At 50.6% G+C, this 20,706-nt stretch overlaps 3 protein-coding genes across 3 annotated transcripts; 2 read left to right on the forward strand and 1 right to left on the reverse strand.

Annotated features, from left to right (window-relative positions):
- The first annotated feature begins 3,299 nt into the window (after nt 1-3,299).
- On the forward strand, nt 3,300-6,483 carry JTB (jumping translocation breakpoint). The gene is made up of 5 exons (XM_059674790.1): nt 3,300-3,683; nt 3,834-3,871; nt 4,066-4,148; nt 5,665-5,744; nt 6,155-6,483. The coding sequence occupies exons 1-5, from the start codon at nt 3,601-3,603 to the stop codon at nt 6,309-6,311; spliced, it is 441 nt and encodes a 146-aa protein (XP_059530773.1). The 5' UTR covers nt 3,300-3,600; the 3' UTR covers nt 6,312-6,483.
- A 139-nt stretch (nt 6,484-6,622) lies between these two features.
- CREB3L4 (cAMP responsive element binding protein 3 like 4) lies at nt 6,623-11,738 on the reverse strand. Its single transcript, XM_059674769.1, has 10 exons — nt 11,458-11,738; nt 11,085-11,256; nt 10,597-10,843; nt 10,074-10,195; nt 8,115-8,207; nt 7,878-7,984; nt 7,684-7,752; nt 7,497-7,581; nt 7,234-7,330; nt 6,623-7,082 (listed from the first exon to the last, which is right to left on the reverse strand). Exons 2-10 carry the CDS (start codon nt 11,253-11,255, stop codon nt 6,889-6,891), a joined length of 1,185 nt encoding a protein of 394 aa, XP_059530752.1. The 5' UTR covers nt 11,256; nt 11,458-11,738; the 3' UTR covers nt 6,623-6,888.
- Nucleotides 11,739-16,632: 4,894 nt separating this feature from the next.
- On the forward strand, nt 16,633-20,664 carry SLC39A1 (solute carrier family 39 member 1). The gene is made up of 4 exons (XM_059675113.1): nt 16,633-16,768; nt 17,419-17,635; nt 17,798-17,928; nt 19,065-20,664. Exons 2-4 carry the CDS (start codon nt 17,449-17,451, stop codon nt 19,719-19,721), a joined length of 975 nt encoding a protein of 324 aa, XP_059531096.1. The 5' UTR covers nt 16,633-16,768; nt 17,419-17,448; the 3' UTR covers nt 19,722-20,664.
- The last annotated feature ends 42 nt before the right edge of the window (nt 20,665-20,706 follow it).

Raw genomic sequence — 20,706 nt, forward strand, 5'->3', positions numbered from 1 at the left:
TTTTTTAAATATATATTTTATTGATTTTTTACAGAGAGGAAGGGAGAGAGATAGAGAGTTAGAAACATCGATGAGAGAGAAACATTGATCAGCTGCCTCCTGCACATCTCCCACTGGGGATATGCCCGCAACCCAGGTACATGCCCTTGACCGGAATCGAACCTGGGACCTTTCAGTCCGCAGGCCGACGCTCTATCCACTGAGCCAAACCGGCTTCGGCTATTTTTTTTTTTTAATATGTACATTTATTCAGTTAGGTAGTTTCTTTATGTATGTATTTATTTATTACATTTATTGCCCTTTGAAAATTGGTGTTTTTGATATATTTTATTACAGAGAGGAAGGGAGAGGAATAGAGAGTTAGAAACATCGATGAGAGAGAAACATGGATCAGCTGCCTCCTGCACACCCCCTACTGGGGATATGCCCGCAACCAAGGTACATGCCCTTGACTGGAATCAAACCTGGGACCTTTCGGTCTGCAGGCCAACACTGTATCCACTGAGCCAAACCGGTTAGGGCTGTACCACAACTTTTTTATCCACTCATCTGCTAATGGACACTTGGGCTGTTTCCATATCTTAGCTATTATAAATTGTGCTGCTATGAACATAGGGGTGCATACATTTTTTCTGGTTGATGTTTTGGGTTTCTTAGGATATATTCCTAGAATTGAGATCACTGGATCAAATGGCAGTGCCATATTTAATTTTGTGAAGGAAACTGCATACTGTTTTCCATGATGGCTGCACCAGTCTACATTCCCATCAGCAGTGTACTAGGGTTCCCTGTTCTCCACATCCTCACCAGCACTTATCATTTGTTGATTTGTTTTGTTTCTTGTTAATCCTCACCTGAGGATAAGTTTCCATTGATCTTTTAAAAAATTATTTATTTATTTTTATTGATTTCAGAGAGGAAGGGAGAGGGAGAGAAACATCAATGATGAGAGCGAATCATGGATTGGCTGCCTCCTGCACACCCCCTACTGGGGATTGAGCTTGCAACTAGGCATGTGCTCTTGACTGGAATGGAACCTGGGACCCTTCAGTCTACAGGCCAACGCTCTATCCACTGAGCCAAACCAGCAAGGGCAATTTGTTGATTTGTTGATGACAGCCATTCTGACCGGTGTGAGGTGATACCTCATTGTTGTTTTAATTTGCATCTCTCTGATTGGTGACTTTGAACATTTCTTCATATGTCTCTTGGCCATTTGTATGTTCATTTTGGAGAAGTGTCTATTTAGATTCTTTGCCTATTTTTTAAACATATATTTTTATTGATTTCAGACAGGAAGGGTGAGGGAGAAATAGAAACATCAATGATGAGAATCATTGATCAGCTACCTCCTGCACACCCTCTACTGGGCATCGAGCCTGCAACTTGGGCATGTGCCCTGACCAGGAATAGAACAGTGATCTCCTGGTTTACAGGTTGATGCTCAACCATTGAGCCAGGTCAGCTGGGAATATTTTTTATTGTTTGTCTTCTTTTTGTTAAATTGTATCAGTTCCTTATATGTTTTGGATATTAACCCTTTATCAGATGTATCATTGCCAAATATGTTCTCCCATACAGTGGGCTCCCTTTTCATTTTGTTGATGGTTTCTTTTGCTGTGCAGAAACTTTTTAAGTAATTGCATTTGTTCATTTCTCCTTAGTTTTTTCCCTTGCCCTAGGAGATGTATCCGCAAACATATTGCTACGGAGATGTCTGAGATTTTGCTGCCTATGGTTTCTTCTAGGATTTTTATTGTTTCATGACATGCTTAAGACTTTTATCCATTTTGAGTTTATTCTTGTGTATGGTGTAAGTTAGTGGTCTAGTTTCTTTTTTTGTTTTTTGCTTGTATCTGTCCAATTTTCCCAACACCATTTATTGAAGAGACTGTCTTGATTTCAACTGTGTGCTCTTACCTCCTTTGTCAAATATTAATTGAGTGTAATGGCTCAGGTGGATTTCTGGGGTCTCTGTTCTGTTCCATTGGTGTATATGCCTGTTCTTGTGCTAGTATTATGCTGTTTTGATTATAGTGGTTTGCAGTATAACTTGATATCTGGTATTGGTGATCCCTCCAATTTTGTTCTTCTTTCTCAAGATTGCTGTGGCTTATTTGGGGTCTTTTTTGGTTTCATATATATTTTTTTAGTATTTGTTCTTGATCTGTGAAATATACTATTGGTATTTTAATAGGGATTGCATTGAATCTATAGATTGCTTTGGGTAGTAGGGACATTTTAATGATGTTAATTCTACCAATCCAAGAACATGGTATATTCTTTCACTTGTTTCTATCTTCCTCTGTCTCTTTTTTTCAACATCCTGTGATTTTCCGAGTACAAGTCTTTTACCTTCTTGGTTTACTTTATTCCTAAGTATCTTAATTTTTTATTCTTCGTCAGGGCACATGCCCAGGTTTTAGGGCACGTCCCCATTTAGGGGGCATGCAGGAGGCATCTCTCATCAATGTTTCTCTCCCTCTCCTTTCCTCTCTCTGAAATCAATAAAAACATACCTTTTAAAAAGTATGACAGAAATGTGAGGCAATATAGAGGGGAATAAGTATTTACACATTTTATTTGCATCTCAAAAACAAACAAACAAACAAAGAAAACGCACGTTTGCATTTCCTTTTAACACAGAACACCGAGAGCCAGACACAGTGCTAAAGTCATGTAGCTAATAAGCACCCCAACCTAGCTAGACTGAACACCTGCTGGAACTTCAGCTCTTACGCTCTTTTTTATTGCGCATTATGTAGGAGCAAGGGAGAGCTGAGAACATTCGATGCGGTTATTCAAGGGCCAGTTCTGGGGATCTTTGAACATGAGAGGAGGTGACATCTGAGTAGAGCTGAGTGGGGGCCCAGTGGCAGGGAGAGGCCAACCCAGCTTCTCCCTTTGACCGTACTGGGCAGGAAGAATGAGACAGGTAAGTGTGTCAGAAAGGCTGAATTTTAATGGTAACTCCCAGGGTTCTAAGGAAAGTACAAAGTCCCGAGTGCGACGTATGGTTCTTTTTTACGTCTCGCTGCTCATCTAGCCCAGATGGGTAAATAAGCGACAGGCCAGGCAGGGAGCCAGGAACTGAGAATACAGCCTCGCCGCCATTTCCTCCATTCCCACCAAAGACTACCAGGACCAGAATGCCCCGGTGCACAGCACGAACGCAGTGACATTCTATTCCGGGAGCTGCCCGCGGCGCCACCAACCCTGCGAGACTACAAGGCCCAGCAAGCAACGCGCGCGCCCGCGCCCGCGCCTGCGCCGCCCCGCCCCGCCCCGCCCCGCCCCGCTCAGGGAAACCAGGCCCACACCCAGGAGCCTTCACAGGGCAAGATGGCCGCGCTGGGAGCCGAAGTGGAGGCGAGGGGCGGCTAGGGCCGTCCCGCTCTGCGTATTGGACGTATTGACTCTTCTCGTCCGGGCCATGGGCACCTCCCAGTAGAGCCTTTGATCCGAGGCAGCCCCAGCATTTCGCAGTTCTGACCTGGAACTTCCCGGAGCGCTGCGGGGTGGGCGGCGCCTCGGCGCTCTGACGGCGGCGCGAGCCCAGGGAAGCAGCCTCCTCGTCCCGGCGGCGACCCGGAGCGCTCCATGCCTGCGGGGGCGGGGAGGCGTGGCCTCCCCCCGGGCCGCCGCCTCTGCTGGCTGCTCTGCGCGTTCACCTTAAAGCTCTGGTGAGGGCTGGGCGCCGGGGGAGGGGGAGCGGGAGACGGGCTCTAGCCCCTGCCCTCGGGGTGGGGGAGACTGCGCCCCGCGACCGCGCGGTGGGGGGTTCCCTGTTTTCTGGCTTCTGACGTCTGCCCCTTCCCCCCTGTCCCCCGCAGCCAAGCAGAGGCCCCGGTGCGGGAGGAGAAGCTGTCAGGTGGGTGATGGTCCGGGAGGGAGCCCGGCGCCCCCGGGGTTTCTGTCCTGACTTCCTCCCACGCACCGAGAGCACAGGCGGCCCAGGGCGCCCCGTGCGGACCGAGGGCGTCAGGGTGCTGGGAAGTGGGATGGGCAGAACCTTTGGGGCAGTGTTTTCCGAGTGAGATTTGGGGCTGCCTCTCTCCCCTTTAGTGAGCACCTCGGGCTTGCCGTGCTGGATGGCGGAAGAGTTCGTGGTGGCAGAAGAGTGTACTCCGTGTTCTACTTTCCAGGCTGTGAGTAGCTGCTTCCTCCCCCTTTTTTCTCACATCTGATCAGTCCCTACATCGTTTTCTATCCTGACCAACGCGAAAGTTCATTTAACAAAAGTGCAATATGAAAATGTCCAAGACTTGGCTTTAATATTGTAGAAAAACAGGTGCAGGCACGTTGATTTCTCCGAGGAACACAGCCGTTCTTCAGGTCCGTGCCCGGGCTTCTGACATGGCACCGGTTCCTGTGTGACCACCATCCCAATGGGGCCCTGGTGCCCACTGTTGCCATCTCCACACATTCATCCATTACAAGATTCATAAAGGGGTCAAATCCTGGCACTGTTCCTTGGACATGTCTGCTACCGTTTATTTTGTTTTTCCTTTATTTTTAATACTCACCCAAGGTATTGATCTTAGAGTGGAGGGGAGGGAGATAGAGAAGCCTTGATGTGACGTGGAACCTGAAATCTGGGTATGTGCCCTGGCCCGGAATGGAGCCTGCCTCCTTTGTGTGTATGGGATGACGCTCCAACCCAGCCACAACCCAGCCACACCAGCCGGGCAGCCGCCATTTAGTTTCAAGGATAACTTCTTGTCCATAAATGTTTTTTTAAAAATATATTTAATTGATTTTTTTACAGCGAGGAAGGGAGAGGGATAGAGAGTTAGAAACACTGATCAGCTGCCTCCTGCACACCTCCTACTGGGGATGTGCCCGCAACCAAGGTACATGCCCTTGACTGGAATCGAACCCGGGACCCTTCAGTCTGCAGGCCGACGCTCCATCCACTGAGCCAAACCGGTTTTGGCTCCATAAATGTTTTTACCTCAGGGGGTGAGCTTTGCTCATGGTGTCTACTCAGCGAGCTCAGAGATACTTGCAAATGAAACTGGCTTCTCTCACGCTTCCACCACAGCCCCTAAGTCTTCCTGAGTATGCCTTTCATTGTCTTTTATCTTTTTCCTTGTATATGTCCACATATGAACTTGTCTTCCCCTGTAAATGTCCCCTTTTCTTTCCAGGCTAATGGCAACTTTGAGTTAATAACCGTGTCCTGTTCATTTTGAATCCAGTAGATTCTGGGACCTGTCCACGCCTCTCCTAGACGATCGCTTTTTTTTTTTTTTTTAAATATATTTTATTGATTTTTTACAGAGAGGAAGGGAGAGAGATAGAAACATCGATGAGAGAGAAACATCAATCAGCTGCCTCCTGCACATCTCCTACTGGGGATATGCCCGCAACCCAGGTACATGCCCTTGACCGGAATTGAACCTGGGACCTTTCAGTCCACAGGCCGACGCTCTATCCACTGAGCCAAACCAGTTTCGGCGACGATCGCTTTTGAAATATTCTTTCTAACACATATTCCTAACCGTGCAGCCACCGCCTCCACCATCCCCATTAGAACTCTTCGCGAGTTACCTCCCGGTTCTGAGCCATAGCACTTGGGCACCTGCCCATTCTGAATAGCAGCCAGCCTGCTTCTCCTCTGGCCCCTTCCTAACGTGTGCTTTGGTCCTTTTCTCCCGGCAGAAAACCACCCCTGAATGTGGCTCCACGGGGTATGTGGAGAAAATCACATGCAGCTTATCTAAGAGGAATGGGTTCAAAAGGCAAGTGCTGTTTCTCCTCTGGAAACCTCCTAGATCACCTCCTTTGCTCCTGTGACCTTAGGTAGATAGTCCCACCTCTTCCTCTTGGTCTGGAGGTAGGATGGCACATTGGAAAGAGGAAGGGATTTGGAACCAAATTACTTCAAGTCCCAATTCTTCTTCTCAGTGCTATATTTATGGCCATTTCTTCTCATTAGTAAAATTGTTTAATACCTGCTCTGCTTACCTCACCAGAAAATAAGTTGAATGATATATCTGAATGGGGTTTGTGCACTGTGAGCACAGTAGACTGACTTTGGTTTTCTCTTTTCCCCTCAGATGTTGTGTCTTGGTTAGGCTGAAGTAGAGGGAGGCTAGAGGGAGAGGCTGTCTGGCCTTCCCTGGGAATAATTGTTTCTTCCTACCCTCAGCTGTCGCTCGGCTCTGATGGAACAACACTTATTCTGGAAATTTGAAGGGACTGTCATCGGTGTAGCCTTGGTCTTCGCTTGCCTTGTCATCATTCGTCAGCGACAACTGGACAGAAGGGCCCTGGAAAAGGTCCGGAAGCAAATCGAATCCATATAGCTACCTTCTACCCTTGTATATGGGTCTTAAAGACCCCACCTCCGACAGAGAAAGTAGAATGGACTTATTTGTGCCCCTAGTATTTTGGGGAGTGGGAGGAACAAACAAACAAAACCCCTTCCGTCTTCCTCGTCTAGATCATCAATGAGCAGAATAAAAAGAGTAAAATAGTTTCCTTCTCTATTGTGATTTGGTTTGGGGCAGGAAGATATGAAGGCAGAGAGGGAACCGGGGTGGCAACTTTAGGCCCCACTTTATCATAAAGTACCTATCTTCCCCCCTTCTACTACTTATTTAAAACTGGAATAAAATTTCAGCAAAAAAATGTTTATTTCATTAGCAAAAACGTCTGTTTTCCTCAACCCTACATCCAAAGAAGAAATAAAATCACAGATACATAATAAAAGTATTTGTGGTGCCACCTCACACAGACAGACGGCCTCAGGGTACAGGCATCTAGGGCATCCTGATGTAATCCTGAGGCCAAAGAACCCCGAGTGGGAATCCCAGGGGAAAGCAGAGCGGAGAGCCCTGGGTTCCTCATGTGACTGAGGGGTGGGCTAGGAAGTGCTCCAGCTCACATCTCATCTGCATGCAGCACAGTTCTAAGGAGCCCACGGGGGCCTGTCTTCCCTCCCGTCTTCTCAAGCAGCGCCGTTGTTGAGCCATTTGCACTCTTGATCCCAGGTGGCCCTCCCAATCTGGACTCTACCTCTGGGGTCTCCCAATTTTTTGTTGCGTCCTTGTGAATCAGGATATTTCTGGAAATCACTGTGGGGTGAAGGAAAAAGGGCAGTAGTAGAGTGCCCCCTTGGGTGGGAATTCCTAGACAGGATAGGCCCTCCCTCCCACCTCTTAACTACCTGGAGAACATCCCACTTGCTCACCAGGTCAAAAGTCCTTCCCTGCCCTTGCCTCTCACCTCCATGAGGCTGGTAATCCTCGGACCCAGCTTCTGGTGGACCTCGAAAGGGGCTGAAACTGGGCAGGATGATGAGAGCCAGGGAAAAAAGAAGGATCTGGGAGGAAGCAGAAGACACTTGGGCTGTGGGGACAATAAGTGCATAGAGGGCAGTTGGAGCCATCAGGGATGGGAAGATTCCTATGGCTTGGGTGTAGGGGTATCAGGGTGGACGTGTGTCAGGTGGTGGGAGTGGGGGGAGATGGGAAGTAGACTAATGGTACCAGAACACAAGTGCTGGTCTGGGCAGCTTTGTTGGAAGTTCGAGTAATGAGCATCTGCAGCTGGCGGAGTTGAGTCACCAGGGACCTGGGAAAGGGGGAAGGATGAGTTAGATCTGGAAGGAGGGTCCAAGAGTGGTGCCCCTGTGCTGCATACCTCCTCCAACGTGCACACGATGCTTTCACTCACATGTTGTGCCTCTCCAGCTCCTGGATTTTTTTCTGTAGTTGCTGGTTCTGTGCAGAACAGGCAGCCACCCTAAGGAGTGTGGAAAGGCAGGACAGGGTTCTTCCATTATGTGCGTCCCTGGCCTTACCCCCCTTGGTCAGGAAGAGGACTCGGGCCTGGCCCACCAGAAGCCAGACATGTGAGTTCAAACATACTTGCTCTCCAGTCCCTCGATGTATTCTTTCTTCCTCCGCCGACTGTCCTGAGCTGACTGCTTGTTACGGATTTTCCTCCTGACCTTCTTGAGGACCCTCTCCTCTGTCTGGGGCCCCAAGGTGTATCAGTCCTGGGCCCTTAACTTACCCCCATGCCCCAACTCTCCCCCGTGATCCTGGCTGTTCAGAGCCATGGTGGGCCACTGGGTTGGGATACCCTTTTGGGAAGCATGTTACCTTGGTGAGGGGCAGGTGAGAGGGCAGGGAAATCCCTTCCTGCCCCAGCAGATGCTTCTCCTCATCTGTCAGGAACAAGGCTTGACAGGGTAGCTGGTGGGGCACAGAAGATGAGAGGGGGGAGCGGGTCATCCCATTTTTGGCACCCAGGCTGCTCCCCGTGCGTGCCTTCTATAGTGTTTTCCACTTGCACTGAGGAATAGCTAACCATGAAATGAAGTGAGGGCAGGGACTTTAATTCAGGGGACCTCCTGAGAGAAGATGGGAGAGAAGAGGTGGTTTTGTCATATCCTTTGACCGCAGTCTCTGATCCACATCTCCCCAAACAGGAGTATTTGAAGAGAATGTGGAGTAGCTCACTAAGGTCGGGTTTGCCCAATCTTCCAGCAGGCAAACGATTCACTTTTAGCTGTTCCTGTTTGGCAGAGTGTGTTATCCAGTCACCTGTCAATCACAGTGAGCTCCCTGGGGCAGTGGCCCATTCTCCCCTAGGGTCTGATCCCCTTTTTTCAGACTAAAGCTCTGTCCCCTGTCAGACAAAGAACTAAAGAAAAAAGGTATGTGGGGAGGGTAGTGTCTGGTTAATGAGAGTCTATCAACTGAATGACTTGCCTTTCCAATTACCTTTTGAAAAATTTGTGCTTTCCTTTGTGTCTTAGGAATTTGCGTGGCTTTTGCCCTGACAGCCTTTGGCTTTTAACTGAACCATTCCTTCTGTCTCTGCCTTTTTCTGATGCTCCCTTCTTGTGCCTGTGACTGCTTGGTGGAACTATATTAGAAAGGTGTCCCTCCCAATCCACCTAGTCAAAATCTGTGAGAATGAGGCCTAGAAAGTTTTATTTAAAAAACAACCGCCCTAGCTGGTTTGACTCAGTGGATAGAGCATCAGCCTGCTGACTGTAGGGTCCTGGGTTTGATTCCAGCCAAGGGCACATGCCCAGGTTGCAGGCTTGATCCCCAGTAGGGGATGTGCCGGAGGCAACCAATCAATGATTCTCTCTCATCATTGATGTTTCTATTTCTCTCTCCCTCTCCCTTCCTCTCTCAAATCAATAAAAATATTTTAAAAATATTAAAAAACAAACCCACAAATTCCCCACTGTTTTGATGCACAGTCAAATTTAGACGTATCAAACTTTTTAAGGTCCCTCAACCTAAGATTTTAAGATGCTTGGCTTGGCTGCTGGTCCAGCTTCAACCACAGATTTGCAGGGCGGCTAGAACCTGTTCCCTGCCTTTTGCGTGCAACAAGTTCTTTCCAGGGTAAAGGCAGGTTCCCCTCCTCACGCCCTGGAGGAAGCAGACCAGGTAGCCTTGGAAAGTTATCTAATGTGTTACTCCCCTGCCACCCCATGCAATTGGGTGGAAGACAATTGTTCCAGTGGAAACATAAATGCAGTTGTTTCCCTTACACCCTGTGCCCAGTAACCAGTTCAATTTTCCCAGGTGGCCTGTCCCATTTCTGCGTCCTGACCCAAGACTTGAGACAATAGCTAAGCAAACAATGAACACAAGGTTTGGCCTTTGTCTTGAGCCCTATCCCTGGATTCTCTCACCCCCCCTTTTCCTAACTGAGTCATCATCATCAACTTACTCCCAAGTGTTTCTGTCTCACTTATCCTTTCCTGCTTTTAAATTGCCCAAGTCTGCCCTATGGCTCAGTTGGTTTGAGCTTTGTCCCTATATGCCAAGGTTGCAGGTTCAATCTCTAGTCAGGGCACATACATACAAAAACCAGCCATGAACGTATAAATAAGTGGAACAACAAATCGATGTTTCTCTCTCTCAAATCAATAAAAATTAATTAATTGCCCACGTCTCCCTGGCTTTCAGGCCTGATGCCAAAAACATTAGGGCAAAGACAGAGATCAGCATCAGTTTCCCCCTCCCTTATCCCAATCTGTGTGGGTATATGTGTGTGTATCAGGGGGGATGGATTAGGCCAACCCCAAGACTCACCAGGGTGGCAGGAAGCACTGGGTTTACAGTGCCTGCTCGGGGCAGGATGTGGGCATGAGCATCAAGGGGCACGTTGCTGACCATGCAGGCATCAGGCGTCATGAAAGGTGGGCTCCACTGATCTAAGGAAAGTACAGGGCCAAAACCGGTTTGGCTCAGTGGATGGAGCGTTGGCCTGCGGACTGGAGGGTCCCGGGTTCGATTCCGGTTGGGGGCATGTGCCTGGGTTGCGGGCACGTCCCCAGTGGGAGATGTGCAGGAGGCAGCTGATCGATGTTTCTCTCTCATCGATGTTTCTGGCTCTCTGTCTCTCTCCCTTCCTCTCTGTAAAAAATCAATAAAATATATTAAAAAGAAAAAGAAAAAAAGAAAGAAAGTACAGGTGGCTGGGAGAAGCAAGATGGAAGGGACGCCCTGCTGGCAGGAGGGCCTGGGTAGAGGCACAGATCGGGGAGACGCCTTAACTCCAGCGCCAGGGCTGGATCTCAAGGCCATTGGCCCCTTCCCACATAACACTACTGACCTAGCTGAATGGAGATGAAGCCCACCGCTGGCCCAGCTTCCTCCTGCATCTTCTCCAGGGCCTCTGTCTCATAAACAACTTCATAGAGGGCAGGAGAACTGGGTGCCTGGGGGACAGGGGGACTGTCTTGACGACCAGGGTGCTCCGAGATTCCACTGTCACTGCCAGGAGATGCTTCTGAGCAGTACACTTCATTGGGATCAATGAAAAGCTTCGGGAAATCTTCAGGCTCACTCTCTTGAAGGCCCTACATCAGAAGAGGGCGTGTATGTATACAGGGAAGAATTCTGTTAGTCCTTCCTGACATCAAACCTAGATCCTTCATGCTTCAGTTTCAGTCCTTTCTGTCCTTGGACATGGGGATAATTAGTTTATCTCTATTCTAGGGGTACTGTCTCAGACCACTTTCCAAGTGTAGGCTGAAGTCTCTTGGGCTTCTTATCAGAGTTGTGTTTCAAACCACCCCCACTTCCATTCATCATACTCACACAGGCATGGGCCCCACTGGACTCCCAGCCTTGCAGCCCCTGTTCTTGTAGCATAGTCACTGGGACTTCGGGAGGTGGACAGTGGAGTCCCAGCTCCAGGAAGGGTCCTGTTAAGACATCATCTGGGGGCTCCAGCCACGCATCCAGCAGGTCAGGGGTTCCGAAATCCATCCTGCAGGGAGGCGTGTTGGGTGGGAGTGTTGCAGGAAGATGATGGCTGCTCCCCCCATTCCTGCCCCTCCCCATCCCCCCCCACCACACACACACACACACACACACACACACACACACACACACACACACACACACACACAGCTTCTGGTTCCTCTTGCTCTTCCATTTATTCCCTTTCCTCACCTATGCAGCCCCTCACCTGTTACCTGGAGATCTCGCCTTGTCCTTCTATCTATGGTTCAGACGAACAGGCCTCCGGGTCGTTACCTGTTCCGAAGATCCCAGCCCTGCCAAGCCAGCCCAGCCCGCTGAGCACCCCAAACAGTACACCTTTTCTTCCCTCCAGGATCTTGCATCCTGGACCGGCCCAGCCAAACCCCGCCCCCAGCCTTACACTAGGAAAGTGGGTTGCACCTGGTCGGGAGCCACGGTAGAGGCGCTGAATCTGGGAGCAGAGAGTTCAGGCAGGGGTCCTCAAACTTTTTAAACAGGGGGCCAGTTCACTGTCCCTCAGACTGTTGGAGGGCCGGACTATAGTTTTAAAAAAATCTATGAACAAATTCCTATGCACACTGCACATATCTTATTTTGAAGTAAAAAAACAAAACGGGAACAAATACAATAGTTGTATTTGCATGTGGCCCGCGGGCCGTAGTTTGAGGACCCCTGGTTCAGAGGCTGAGCGTCCACAAACGTGACCTGAGACAAACATAGTCAGCCTCGCCCTTTCTGCCTCAGTGTCCCCTAGCAATAGCAAATCTTCCCGAGGAGGCTCCTCGGGGCAGGACAGAGACGGCTGTGACTGCAGCCCAGGATGTCCGAGTGCCTGTTCTCCGGCCATCACTTTCATAAGGAGGAGAACAAGGCAGGGTTGAAAACAAAGGCGGCAGAGTCCACTGGATTGCCAAGATTTACAGGGGATTCCCCTCCTCCACCCGGTGGCGCTCATCCACACTGGAGTCTGATTGGAAGCCGAAGACGTAGCGGCTTTGATGGGCAGAGCACTGAGCCAATGGGATTACCGTCTGGGCGCCGGCGCCGCCGTAACTGGTCAGAATTGTCTGTCCAAGAGAAAATAAGGCCAATGGGGCCGGAGCATTTATTGGTCCCGCGGGGCCTGGGTTCTGCAGGTCCGGGTGAACGCCTGGAGATGAATTGTAGGGAAGGGCAAAAGTTGCGGGAATGTGGGGAGCGGCTTGGTTCGGGTTGGCTTGTCACGTGACTCGTAAACCCAGGTTATTATCCAGGCAGGGAGAAAATATCCTGTTAGCCCGAGTGACAGGGTTTTGACTCAGCCGGCGGGAAGTCGCGCAATCGCGCGGTGTCAAAATCCGTAATCAGTGCATTCTGCTACTGATGAAGAACAGCAGTTATACATACACACAGGGACTGTTGACTAACGGAGGGAGAGAGAGAAACAGCAATTTGTTGTTCCATTTATTTATGCATTCATGGCTTGATTCTTGTGTGTGTGCCCTGACTGAGGACTGAACCCACAACTTTGGCATATGGGGATGACGCTCTAATTGAGCTACCCGTCCAGGGCAGGAATTCATTTTAAATAAAATAATGAGGCTATAGTGATATAGGTATTTTCATTGCCTGCCTCCCTAATAATACGTCGGATAAAAACAGGAAAGTTTGGGGTGTGGATCTGGAATTCAAACTGGTATTATCGTGAACATTTGAGTGGGCTGAAGGTAAAGACAGGAACAGGACCTACTATTTACTGAGTAACTCAGGAACTTTCTCAAGATTACTCTGTAAGTAGCTTAACCAAATTTTAGGTGCCTAAGCCCATATTCCTTGCACTATACTAAACTACCTTGCTGGAACTTTCTCAAATTTCCCCCCTGTCTTTGCCTGCTCATCCTGCATCTTGCTCAAGTAATGAAAAGACAAAGCAGGTTCCTAGGTTGATGCAGAGCTCCGAGGAAAACAGAAATGTCCCTGCTTAGATTTTTCCCAGAGCAAGAGAACTTTCAAAGGGTTTCCTCCCCGCTGCATGTGCAGAGATGATTAGTGGAAAATATAGTCAGCTTCCACTAATGTCACAACTGAAAGGAACCTCTGGTATCATCTGCTAGTCTACCTTCTCTCTTCCACCAGATGTATCAAGCTCACAAGCGGGAAATTACTTGCCTAAAAATCACACACCAAATTAAGGTGGAGCTGGAACTAGTACCTAGGTGTCCTAACTCCCAGTCCATGATTCTTTCTTTCTTTCTTTTTTCTTTTTTAAATATATTTTATTGATTTTTTTACAGAGAGCAAGGGAGAGAGATAGTTAGAAACATCGATGAGAGAGAAACATTGATCAGCCGCCTCCTGCACATCTCCCACTGGGGGTGTGCCCGCAACCCAGGTACATGCCCTTGACCGGAATCGAACCCGGGACCCTTCAGTCCGCAGGCCGACGCTCCATCCACTGAGCCAAACCGGCTTTGGCGATTCTTTCTTAATATTACTAATTATCAATAACCTTAAAAGCATAATTTGCCATAAACAAACCATAGTGTGCATAATATTCCCTTAAACAATTTGGAGTAGCTTCTAATAATCATTTTAATTAAGAGCTTGGAAGAGTAATGATAATTATTATAAATGATGAGACACTAGTACCCCATTTCATTTACATCCTGATCTTAGAGTCTACGTGATTCCTTCCTCCTAAACTACATCCCTCAAGAAGTCCTCACAGTCCTATCTGGTTTGGCTCAGTAGATAGAGCCTGGGCCTGTGGGCTGAAGGGTCCCTGATTCAATTTCAATTGAGCCTGCACATGCCCAGGTTGCAGGCTCAGTCCCCAGTAGGGGGCATGCAGAAGGCAGCTGATCAATGATTTTATTTATTTATTTATTGTCTAAAGTTTTACATATGTCTCTTTTTTCCCCAATAATCAATGACTTTTTCATCATTCATGTTTCTATCTCTCTTTCCCTCTTCCTTCCTCTCTGAAATCAATATATATGTACCTGGAGTTTCATCCTTATGTGTAGTCACTGGCAGGAAACTTTTGTCATCAGTGGACTTGGGGGCTGAGTCGGTGGCTTGGAAGGCAGATGGAATGCAGGTGTGTGCTCAGGTGTTTTTAGGACAGTTCCAGTTCCTTATATGGTCTGATTCCTGGTGTCCAGGAATATATATATATATATATATTGCGGTTTGGATCCCTTGACCTTTCCTCCCTAGAGATAACATCTGGGCCTCAGTTGTATTTCCGCTCCAGGTCCAGATAACAACAAAACTAGCCACAGCGGACATCAGGCCCAGCTGCATTGAATAATAAAGAAGTCCGCACATTCCCCCTTTTCTTAAGGAAGTTGCTGGCTTTCATTTCCCAAGGCATCACTTGGTCCCTTCTGTCGGTCACTGAAAGGTGAACATGACGGTGTGCACAGGCAGGCTAAATAACCATCTCAGACGGTGGATAAAGAAAAATGATTTTATTTAGGAAAAGGGGATGAGGGATGGGATATCCAAAGGGAAGGGCTGCACAGCACTGAGCCAAGGGGACATTGGGTCGATGATGGCAGCACCCAGGAGCTGGAGTTTCATCCTTATATGTAGTTGCTGGCAGGAAACTTTTGTCATCAGTGGACTTGGGGACTGAGTCGGTGGCTTGGAGGCTTGGAAGGAGATGGAATGCAGGTGTGTGCTCAGGTGTTTTTAGGACACTTTCAGTTCCTTATATGGTCTGATTCCTGGTGTCCAGAAAGCTTTTCCTGGCCTTTGTCTCCTGTGGCAGGAAGTTTACAAAACGGCCCTTATATTGTCCTATAGTCCTAACACAATGAGGCCTTTTCACCTTTGCAAAGAAGAATAGGCTGAGCCCCTTCTTTATTTTGCTTTGTCCCCTACTCTCTCATGAGGCTAGAAGAGGATTCTGATAGCACAAGGATGTGGGCCAAGAGGATATAGCAAGACCCAACTGCAAGGGAACATTTGGGTAAATTACAGAGTTAGAAAAAGTAATTCCTAGAAGAAATGGATTTAGCAAACAAGTTCTAGAGGTAAAGTTAGGGCCCTTGGAGCTTGGGAGTGAGGAAGCTTGGGGGGATGAAGAAGGGGCTGGAAAGGGAAAGTCATGGGCATGTTCCGGGGAGGGAGAGTGCACAGTCCTCCATCCTGCGGGTCTTAAGGAAGGAGATTTTAGGGGTGGTCCCAGGGAAAGATCTTAATAAAATATTCAGTCGTTTTCCAGGTGTGTCCTTTCAGGGTTGTGGTCTCCACTGATTGATTGGCCAACAAGGGGGTGGGGGATCATTAGTCAATGTAGCTGGGCCTGATGTCCCCTGTGGCTAGTTTTGTTGCTTATTCAGTGGTTCTCAACCTTCTGGCCCTTTAAATACAGTTCCTCATGTTGTGACCCAACCATAAAATTATTTTCGTTGCTACTTCATAACTGTAATGTTGCCACTGTTATGAATCGTAATGTAAATATCTGATATGCAGGATGGTCTTAGGCAACCCCTGTGAAAGGGTCCTTCGACTGCCAAAGGGGTCGCGACCCACAGGTTGAGAACGGCTGGCTTATCTGGACCTAGAGCTGAAATACAACTGAGGCCCAGATGTTATCTCTAGGAGGAAAGGTCAAGGGATCCATACCGCACGACCAGTGATATGCTAGGGGAGGGAAAGTCACGAGGCGAGGTCCACCCTACACAATTATCCATTGCTAGGCACCTGGAGCTTTCCATCCTGGTAACCTTTTGTTTTAATCCTCACCCCAGGATATTTTTGCATTGATTTTTAGAGAGCGTGTGTTTGGGGGGGGGGGGGGCATCGGTGTGAGAGACATGGATTGGTTCCCTCCTGCTTGGTCAGGTCTGGGGGAGAGGGGGGGCATCTAGCCTGCAACTGAGGTTCGTGCCCTTGGCTGGAATTGAACCCAGGACCCTTCAGTCTGGGCCAACGCTCTATCCACTGAGCAAACAGGGTTGGGCCCTGGTGACCCTCTGTACCTGGCCCATCCTCCCTGCTCTGCTCACGTCTAACTGCCCGCCACACTAAGAAGGTAAGGCTTCCCCTTTGGCGCCAGGGTGCACCGAAGGGGTCCAAGACCAGGCAGTCATACTCAGAGGAGTAAGGCGGAGGACCAGGGCCTGCGGGGTGCGTATGGGACTTCAGCCATGTCCACGAGGTTTCTAGCATTCTCTTTTAAAACGTCCAAAAATCAAAGCCTCTGCTGAGCAGCCGGCTTCCGCCCACCAGAACTCCAGCGCAGCAGCCCGGGCCCTCAGCCCCTCGACCTTCCCTCCAGCTCCTTCCCAGGCTCCTGCAGATTTCCCCCTGGTCTCCGCCTCCACCCAGCTCCCGCTGCCCGTCTCTGATTGGCCCTAGGCCCGTCACTCCCGGCCTGGTCCCGCCCCCCAGGAGCAGTCATTGGCGGCGGGGGCTGGTACGCGGCGGCTGTGGGGGTGGAGGGTGAGCGGAGCGCTGGGGGGAGGCGGGAATTCCCGACCGGAGGCCGGAACCCGGCGGGGGCCATGGAGTGAGACCCTCGCGAGGTGAGCGCGGCTTTCCTGGGGGTGCGATTCCCGTGGGCCGCCCCGGCCGGGGCCTGGGAGCTGGAGTTCGGGTTCTCACACACTTGGGCTTCCCGGAACGCTGGCGGCCTGGGACCCCGCCTCCCGCAGCGGGGACTTCAGACACCGCCCTCGGTGGTTGTGCCAGCCCGTCCCGGGACCCCAGACCCCGAGGGCCTGTGGCTTGAAGTGGCCTCTGTCCGTCTTCGGGGGCATGGCGCCGGGGGAACGGGAGCGGGAGAGCCGTCCGGCAGCCGGGCTCTCCTTGTTCTTTCTGGGGGTCCACGGAGCTACCCGTGCGACATCTCTGCACAGCCCCGAACCCCGCTCGGCTCCTCCGTGCCTTCCACCAAGGGGCCTGGCCTCCACTTTTCTCCCAGGGCCCCGGCTCCCCAGTTCTCTGGGAGCTGCAGGCGAAAGCGCAAGGAGATGGCTGCACAGTCCTCGTGCCCCTGTTTCCCCCTTGCTGGGCCCCTGAACAGTCACTGGGAAGGGACCAAGGGGAAGGAGGACTGTTCCCCTGCAGGAGGGGATGAGTCACACGGGAAGGTCAGAAAGCGCCGGCCCCGCGAGCTGCGCTCTGCCGCCCCGGCGCCCCTGACATGACCGTTCCCCCCGCGCGCGCTTCCTAGGTCTGAGAGTCACTGGAGCAGCCGGCCACCATGGGGCCCTGGGGAGAACCAGAGCTCCTGGTGTGGCGCCCAGAGGCAGTGGCCTCGGCTCCCCCACTGCCTGTGGGCCTGGAGGTGAAGTTGGGGGCCCTGGTGCTCCTGCTGGTGCTCACGCTCATCTGCAGTCTGGTGCCCATCTGTGTGCTACGCCGACCCGGAGCCAGCCCCGAAGCCTCAGGTAAGGCGCTCCTTGTCCTTGCTGCCGCGGATGCTTGGGGTGGGGAAGGCCCTGGGGCCGAGGACGGTGGCTTAAGGAGGGGAAGGCGAGAGCGACCGAAGCTTGGGTTGGGCCTGGAGGGGGTTCCCTTGCTCATTCCCTTCTGCCTTCACTCCTGCCCAGCCTTCCGCCAGAAGGTCCTGAGCCTAGTAAGCTGCTTTGCCGGGGGTGTGTTTCTGGCCACCTGTCTCCTGGACCTGCTGCCTGACTACCTGTCTGCCATAGACGAGGCCCTGGCAGCCCTGCACGTGACGGTGAGCACCGGCTGGCTGCGAGTGAGGCTGTGTGTGTGAGTTGCATGCCTCTAGGAGAGCTGGCATGTATGGATCTGTTCCTGTGTTACTCTGCGACTGTGCGGAAGGCTCTTGGATGTGAACCTGTGAATTGTGGTTTTTAGTTATGGGGCGTAACTTCTTTTGGGGGTTTCCCCCCAGTCCTTATGTGACCCTGTGGAGCAGTGTGAGGAGCCTTGTTACCCGGTGTGTGACCTACTCTGTGGGTTTATCGGTTCAGCCTCTGGGAAGTTAACAGCATTCCAAGAATGACCTTCACTCCCTCACCACTTCCCTGAGGGGTTGGAGAAAGAGGTCCATACAGGCTTGGGAGGCAATCCCAGGCGCTTGGTGTTGCTGACCAAAAAGGCCCAAATAAGTAGGCTCTGGGGAAGATAATTCCAAAGTGTAGGAAAGTCTCATGGGAAAAACCGAGACAGTTGCAGGGGAGGGGGGAGGGTGCAAGGATGGCACCCTGGGCTCTTCCTCTATTTCCCTAAGAATGAGGAAGTAGCACTGGATAGAATCTGTGTGTCTGACTGAGTGACCTGTTTCTCCCTGTGACTTAAGCCTGAATGTTCCTGCAACAGTGTGCGGCTCTGTGTGAGCATTTGGGAAGGCGGGAGAATGTGGGACGCTGTGTGCTTACATGTGACACTTTGTGTACGTCTACACTAATGTCATTCAGTGACTCTGAATTTGGAGTGTTTTTGCCCCTCCCCCCAAAAACATTTGATAACGTCCAGAGACACTTTTGGTGGTCACAGCTTCGGGAGGGAGGGCGTTGTGCTGCTGCTGACATCTAATGGTTAGAGACTAGGGAGGCTGTGCACAGGACAGCTCTCCACAACAAAGAATTATGTAGTCCCAAATGTTTATAGTGCCAAAGCTGGAAAATCTTGTTTACATGTAACACTGTGACACCAGGATCTGTGTGATTGTGTGTCATTCTGTGTCTGTGTCACCAAGTGACTCTGTATCTGTGTGACCAAGAGTGGCCATGTGTCTGTGTGGACCCCCCGTCTCTGTGCCTGGGACTTCATTGGGCTCTGCACCTGACTCATGTTCCCCATACTTGGTCTGTCTCTTAAACTCCTTGTTGCCTCCTCTGCCCACAGCTTCAGTTTCCCCTACAAGAGTTTATCCTGGCCATGGGGTTCTTCCTGGTCCTGGTGATGGAGCAGATCACGCTCGCTTACAAGGAGCAGTCACTGCCACCACCTCGAGAGGAGACAAGGGCGCTGCTGGGAACAGTGAATGGTGGGCCACAGCACTGGCATGATGGGCAAGGCCTCCCACAGGCAAGTGGAGTTCTGGCAGCTCCCTCAGCCCTGCGTGCCTGTGTACTGGTCTTCTCCCTGGCTCTGCATTCGGTGTTCGAGGGGCTGGCGGTGGGACTACAGCGAGACCGGGCTCGGGCCATGGAGCTGTGTCTGGCTTTGCTGCTCCATAAGGGTATTCTGGCCGTCAGCTTGTCCCTGAGGCTGCTGCAGAGCCACCTGCGAGCAAAGGTGGTGGCTGGCTGTGGCATTCTCTTCTCATGTATGACACCCCTGGGCATTGGGCTGGGCGCAGCTCTGGCAGAGTCAGCTGGCCCACTGCACCAGCTGGCCCAGTCTGTGCTGGAGGGCATGGCAGCTGGCACCTTTTTCTATATCACTTTCTTGGAAATCCTGCCCCAGGAGCTGGCCACTGCTGACCAGAGGATCCTCAAGGTCATTCTGCTCCTATCAGGCTTTGCCCTACTTACTGGCCTACTCTTCATCCAAGTCTAGGAGGCTCCAAGAGGGGCGGGGGAGATTGGGTACCAGGTGCCCTTGACCCACCTCCCCTCCTCAGGAATGGGGAAGGGAAGTATTGAGGTCCAGAGAGTTCTCTGAGAGGTGAGGGTGGAGCTTTTGGGACAATTTGACCAATGGGAAACAAGTGGGTAGACAAAAGTCTGGTCCCCAGGCTCAAGGGACAAGGCATGATCAAGTCACTAGAGACATGGTCAAGAGACATTAGTATTAGGGAAGACATTGCACACTAGAATTGGGCAGACACTACACAGGGACAGACTGACACTGGGGAGGCTTTGGGATGGAAGTAGAGAGAACACAGGCCCAGAGTCAGCAGTTCTCTTGCTTCTAGCCCATTTCATCCCTCTGTCATTTGGAGTAGATCCTTCCTAATTTTCTTAGCTCCTACTCTCACACATATCTCCTTTCCTTCTCCCAAGACACTAGTGCCAAGTGGCCTCTTCCTGCCAGTATTGGTACCTTCTCTGGCTTCTCCAGTTCTGCTCACTCTATTTTTAAAGTGCCAAATAAAATGCCCTCCCTCTTTCTCAAAGCACAGTGATGTACTGAGCCCTGCTCAGCACCTCAGTGAAGGGGTCGTCCTCTTGCTCCTTATTTTAGTCCCAGATTCTGGGGTGGGGCAGAAATGTTTGTTGAGTTGGGGTGGAGGGAGGGTTGGTAGATCCGAGGGCCCTACCATTGCTGCACTCTAGGAATACTGAACATGGATATATGGTGCCCCATATGCCACAGATGATAAACATTGAGCTGCCAAAACTTTTATACCGTAGGAGCCCAAGGGGGGGTGGGGAATGTTCACCCCCAGGGTTATTGGGGGGGGGGGGATAGGGCTGGGCACAGGGCCATATTCTCTAGACTCTATTTTACTTACTGATCTGTTTTGGGACATGTTCCCCAAATAAAAGATGTTTCTCTACATCTGTATGGAATCTGATTCTTTTGTATTGGGAAAGGGGTG

The sequence above is a fragment of the Myotis daubentonii genome, chromosome 18 (assembly GCF_963259705.1).
Source record: "Myotis daubentonii chromosome 18, mMyoDau2.1, whole genome shotgun sequence".
Lineage (NCBI taxonomy): Eukaryota > Metazoa > Chordata > Mammalia > Chiroptera > Vespertilionidae > Myotis > Myotis daubentonii.

Coding starts and splice junctions, on each gene's coding strand:
- JTB (XM_059674790.1), top strand. CDS start 3,601: ATGCCTGCGGGGGCGGGGAGGCGTGGCCTCCCCCCGGGCCGCCGCCTC. Junction 3,684..3,833: donor GCGTTCACCTTAAAGCTCTG/GTGAGGGCTGGG, acceptor TGTCCCCCGCAG/CCAAGCAGAGGCCCCGGTGC. Junction 4,149..5,664: donor CGTGTTCTACTTTCCAGGCT/GTGAGTAGCTGC, acceptor TTCTCCCGGCAG/AAAACCACCCCTGAATGTGG.
- CREB3L4 (XM_059674769.1), bottom strand. CDS start 11,255: ATGGATTTCGGAACCCCTGACCTGCTGGATGCGTGGCTGGAGCCCCCA. Junction 10,844..11,084: donor CCAGTGGGGCCCATGCCTGT/GTGAGTATGATG, acceptor CTTCTGATGTAG/GGCCTTCAAGAGAGTGAGCC. Junction 7,582..7,683: donor GAGCTGGAGAGGCACAACAT/GTGAGTGAAAGC, acceptor CCCCTTTCCCAG/GTCCCTGGTGACTCAACTCC.
- SLC39A1 (XM_059675113.1), top strand. CDS start 17,449: ATGGGGCCCTGGGGAGAACCAGAGCTCCTGGTGTGGCGCCCAGAGGCA. Junction 17,636..17,797: donor AGCCAGCCCCGAAGCCTCAG/GTAAGGCGCTCC, acceptor ACTCCTGCCCAG/CCTTCCGCCAGAAGGTCCTG. Junction 17,929..19,064: donor TGGCAGCCCTGCACGTGACG/GTGAGCACCGGC, acceptor CTCTGCCCACAG/CTTCAGTTTCCCCTACAAGA.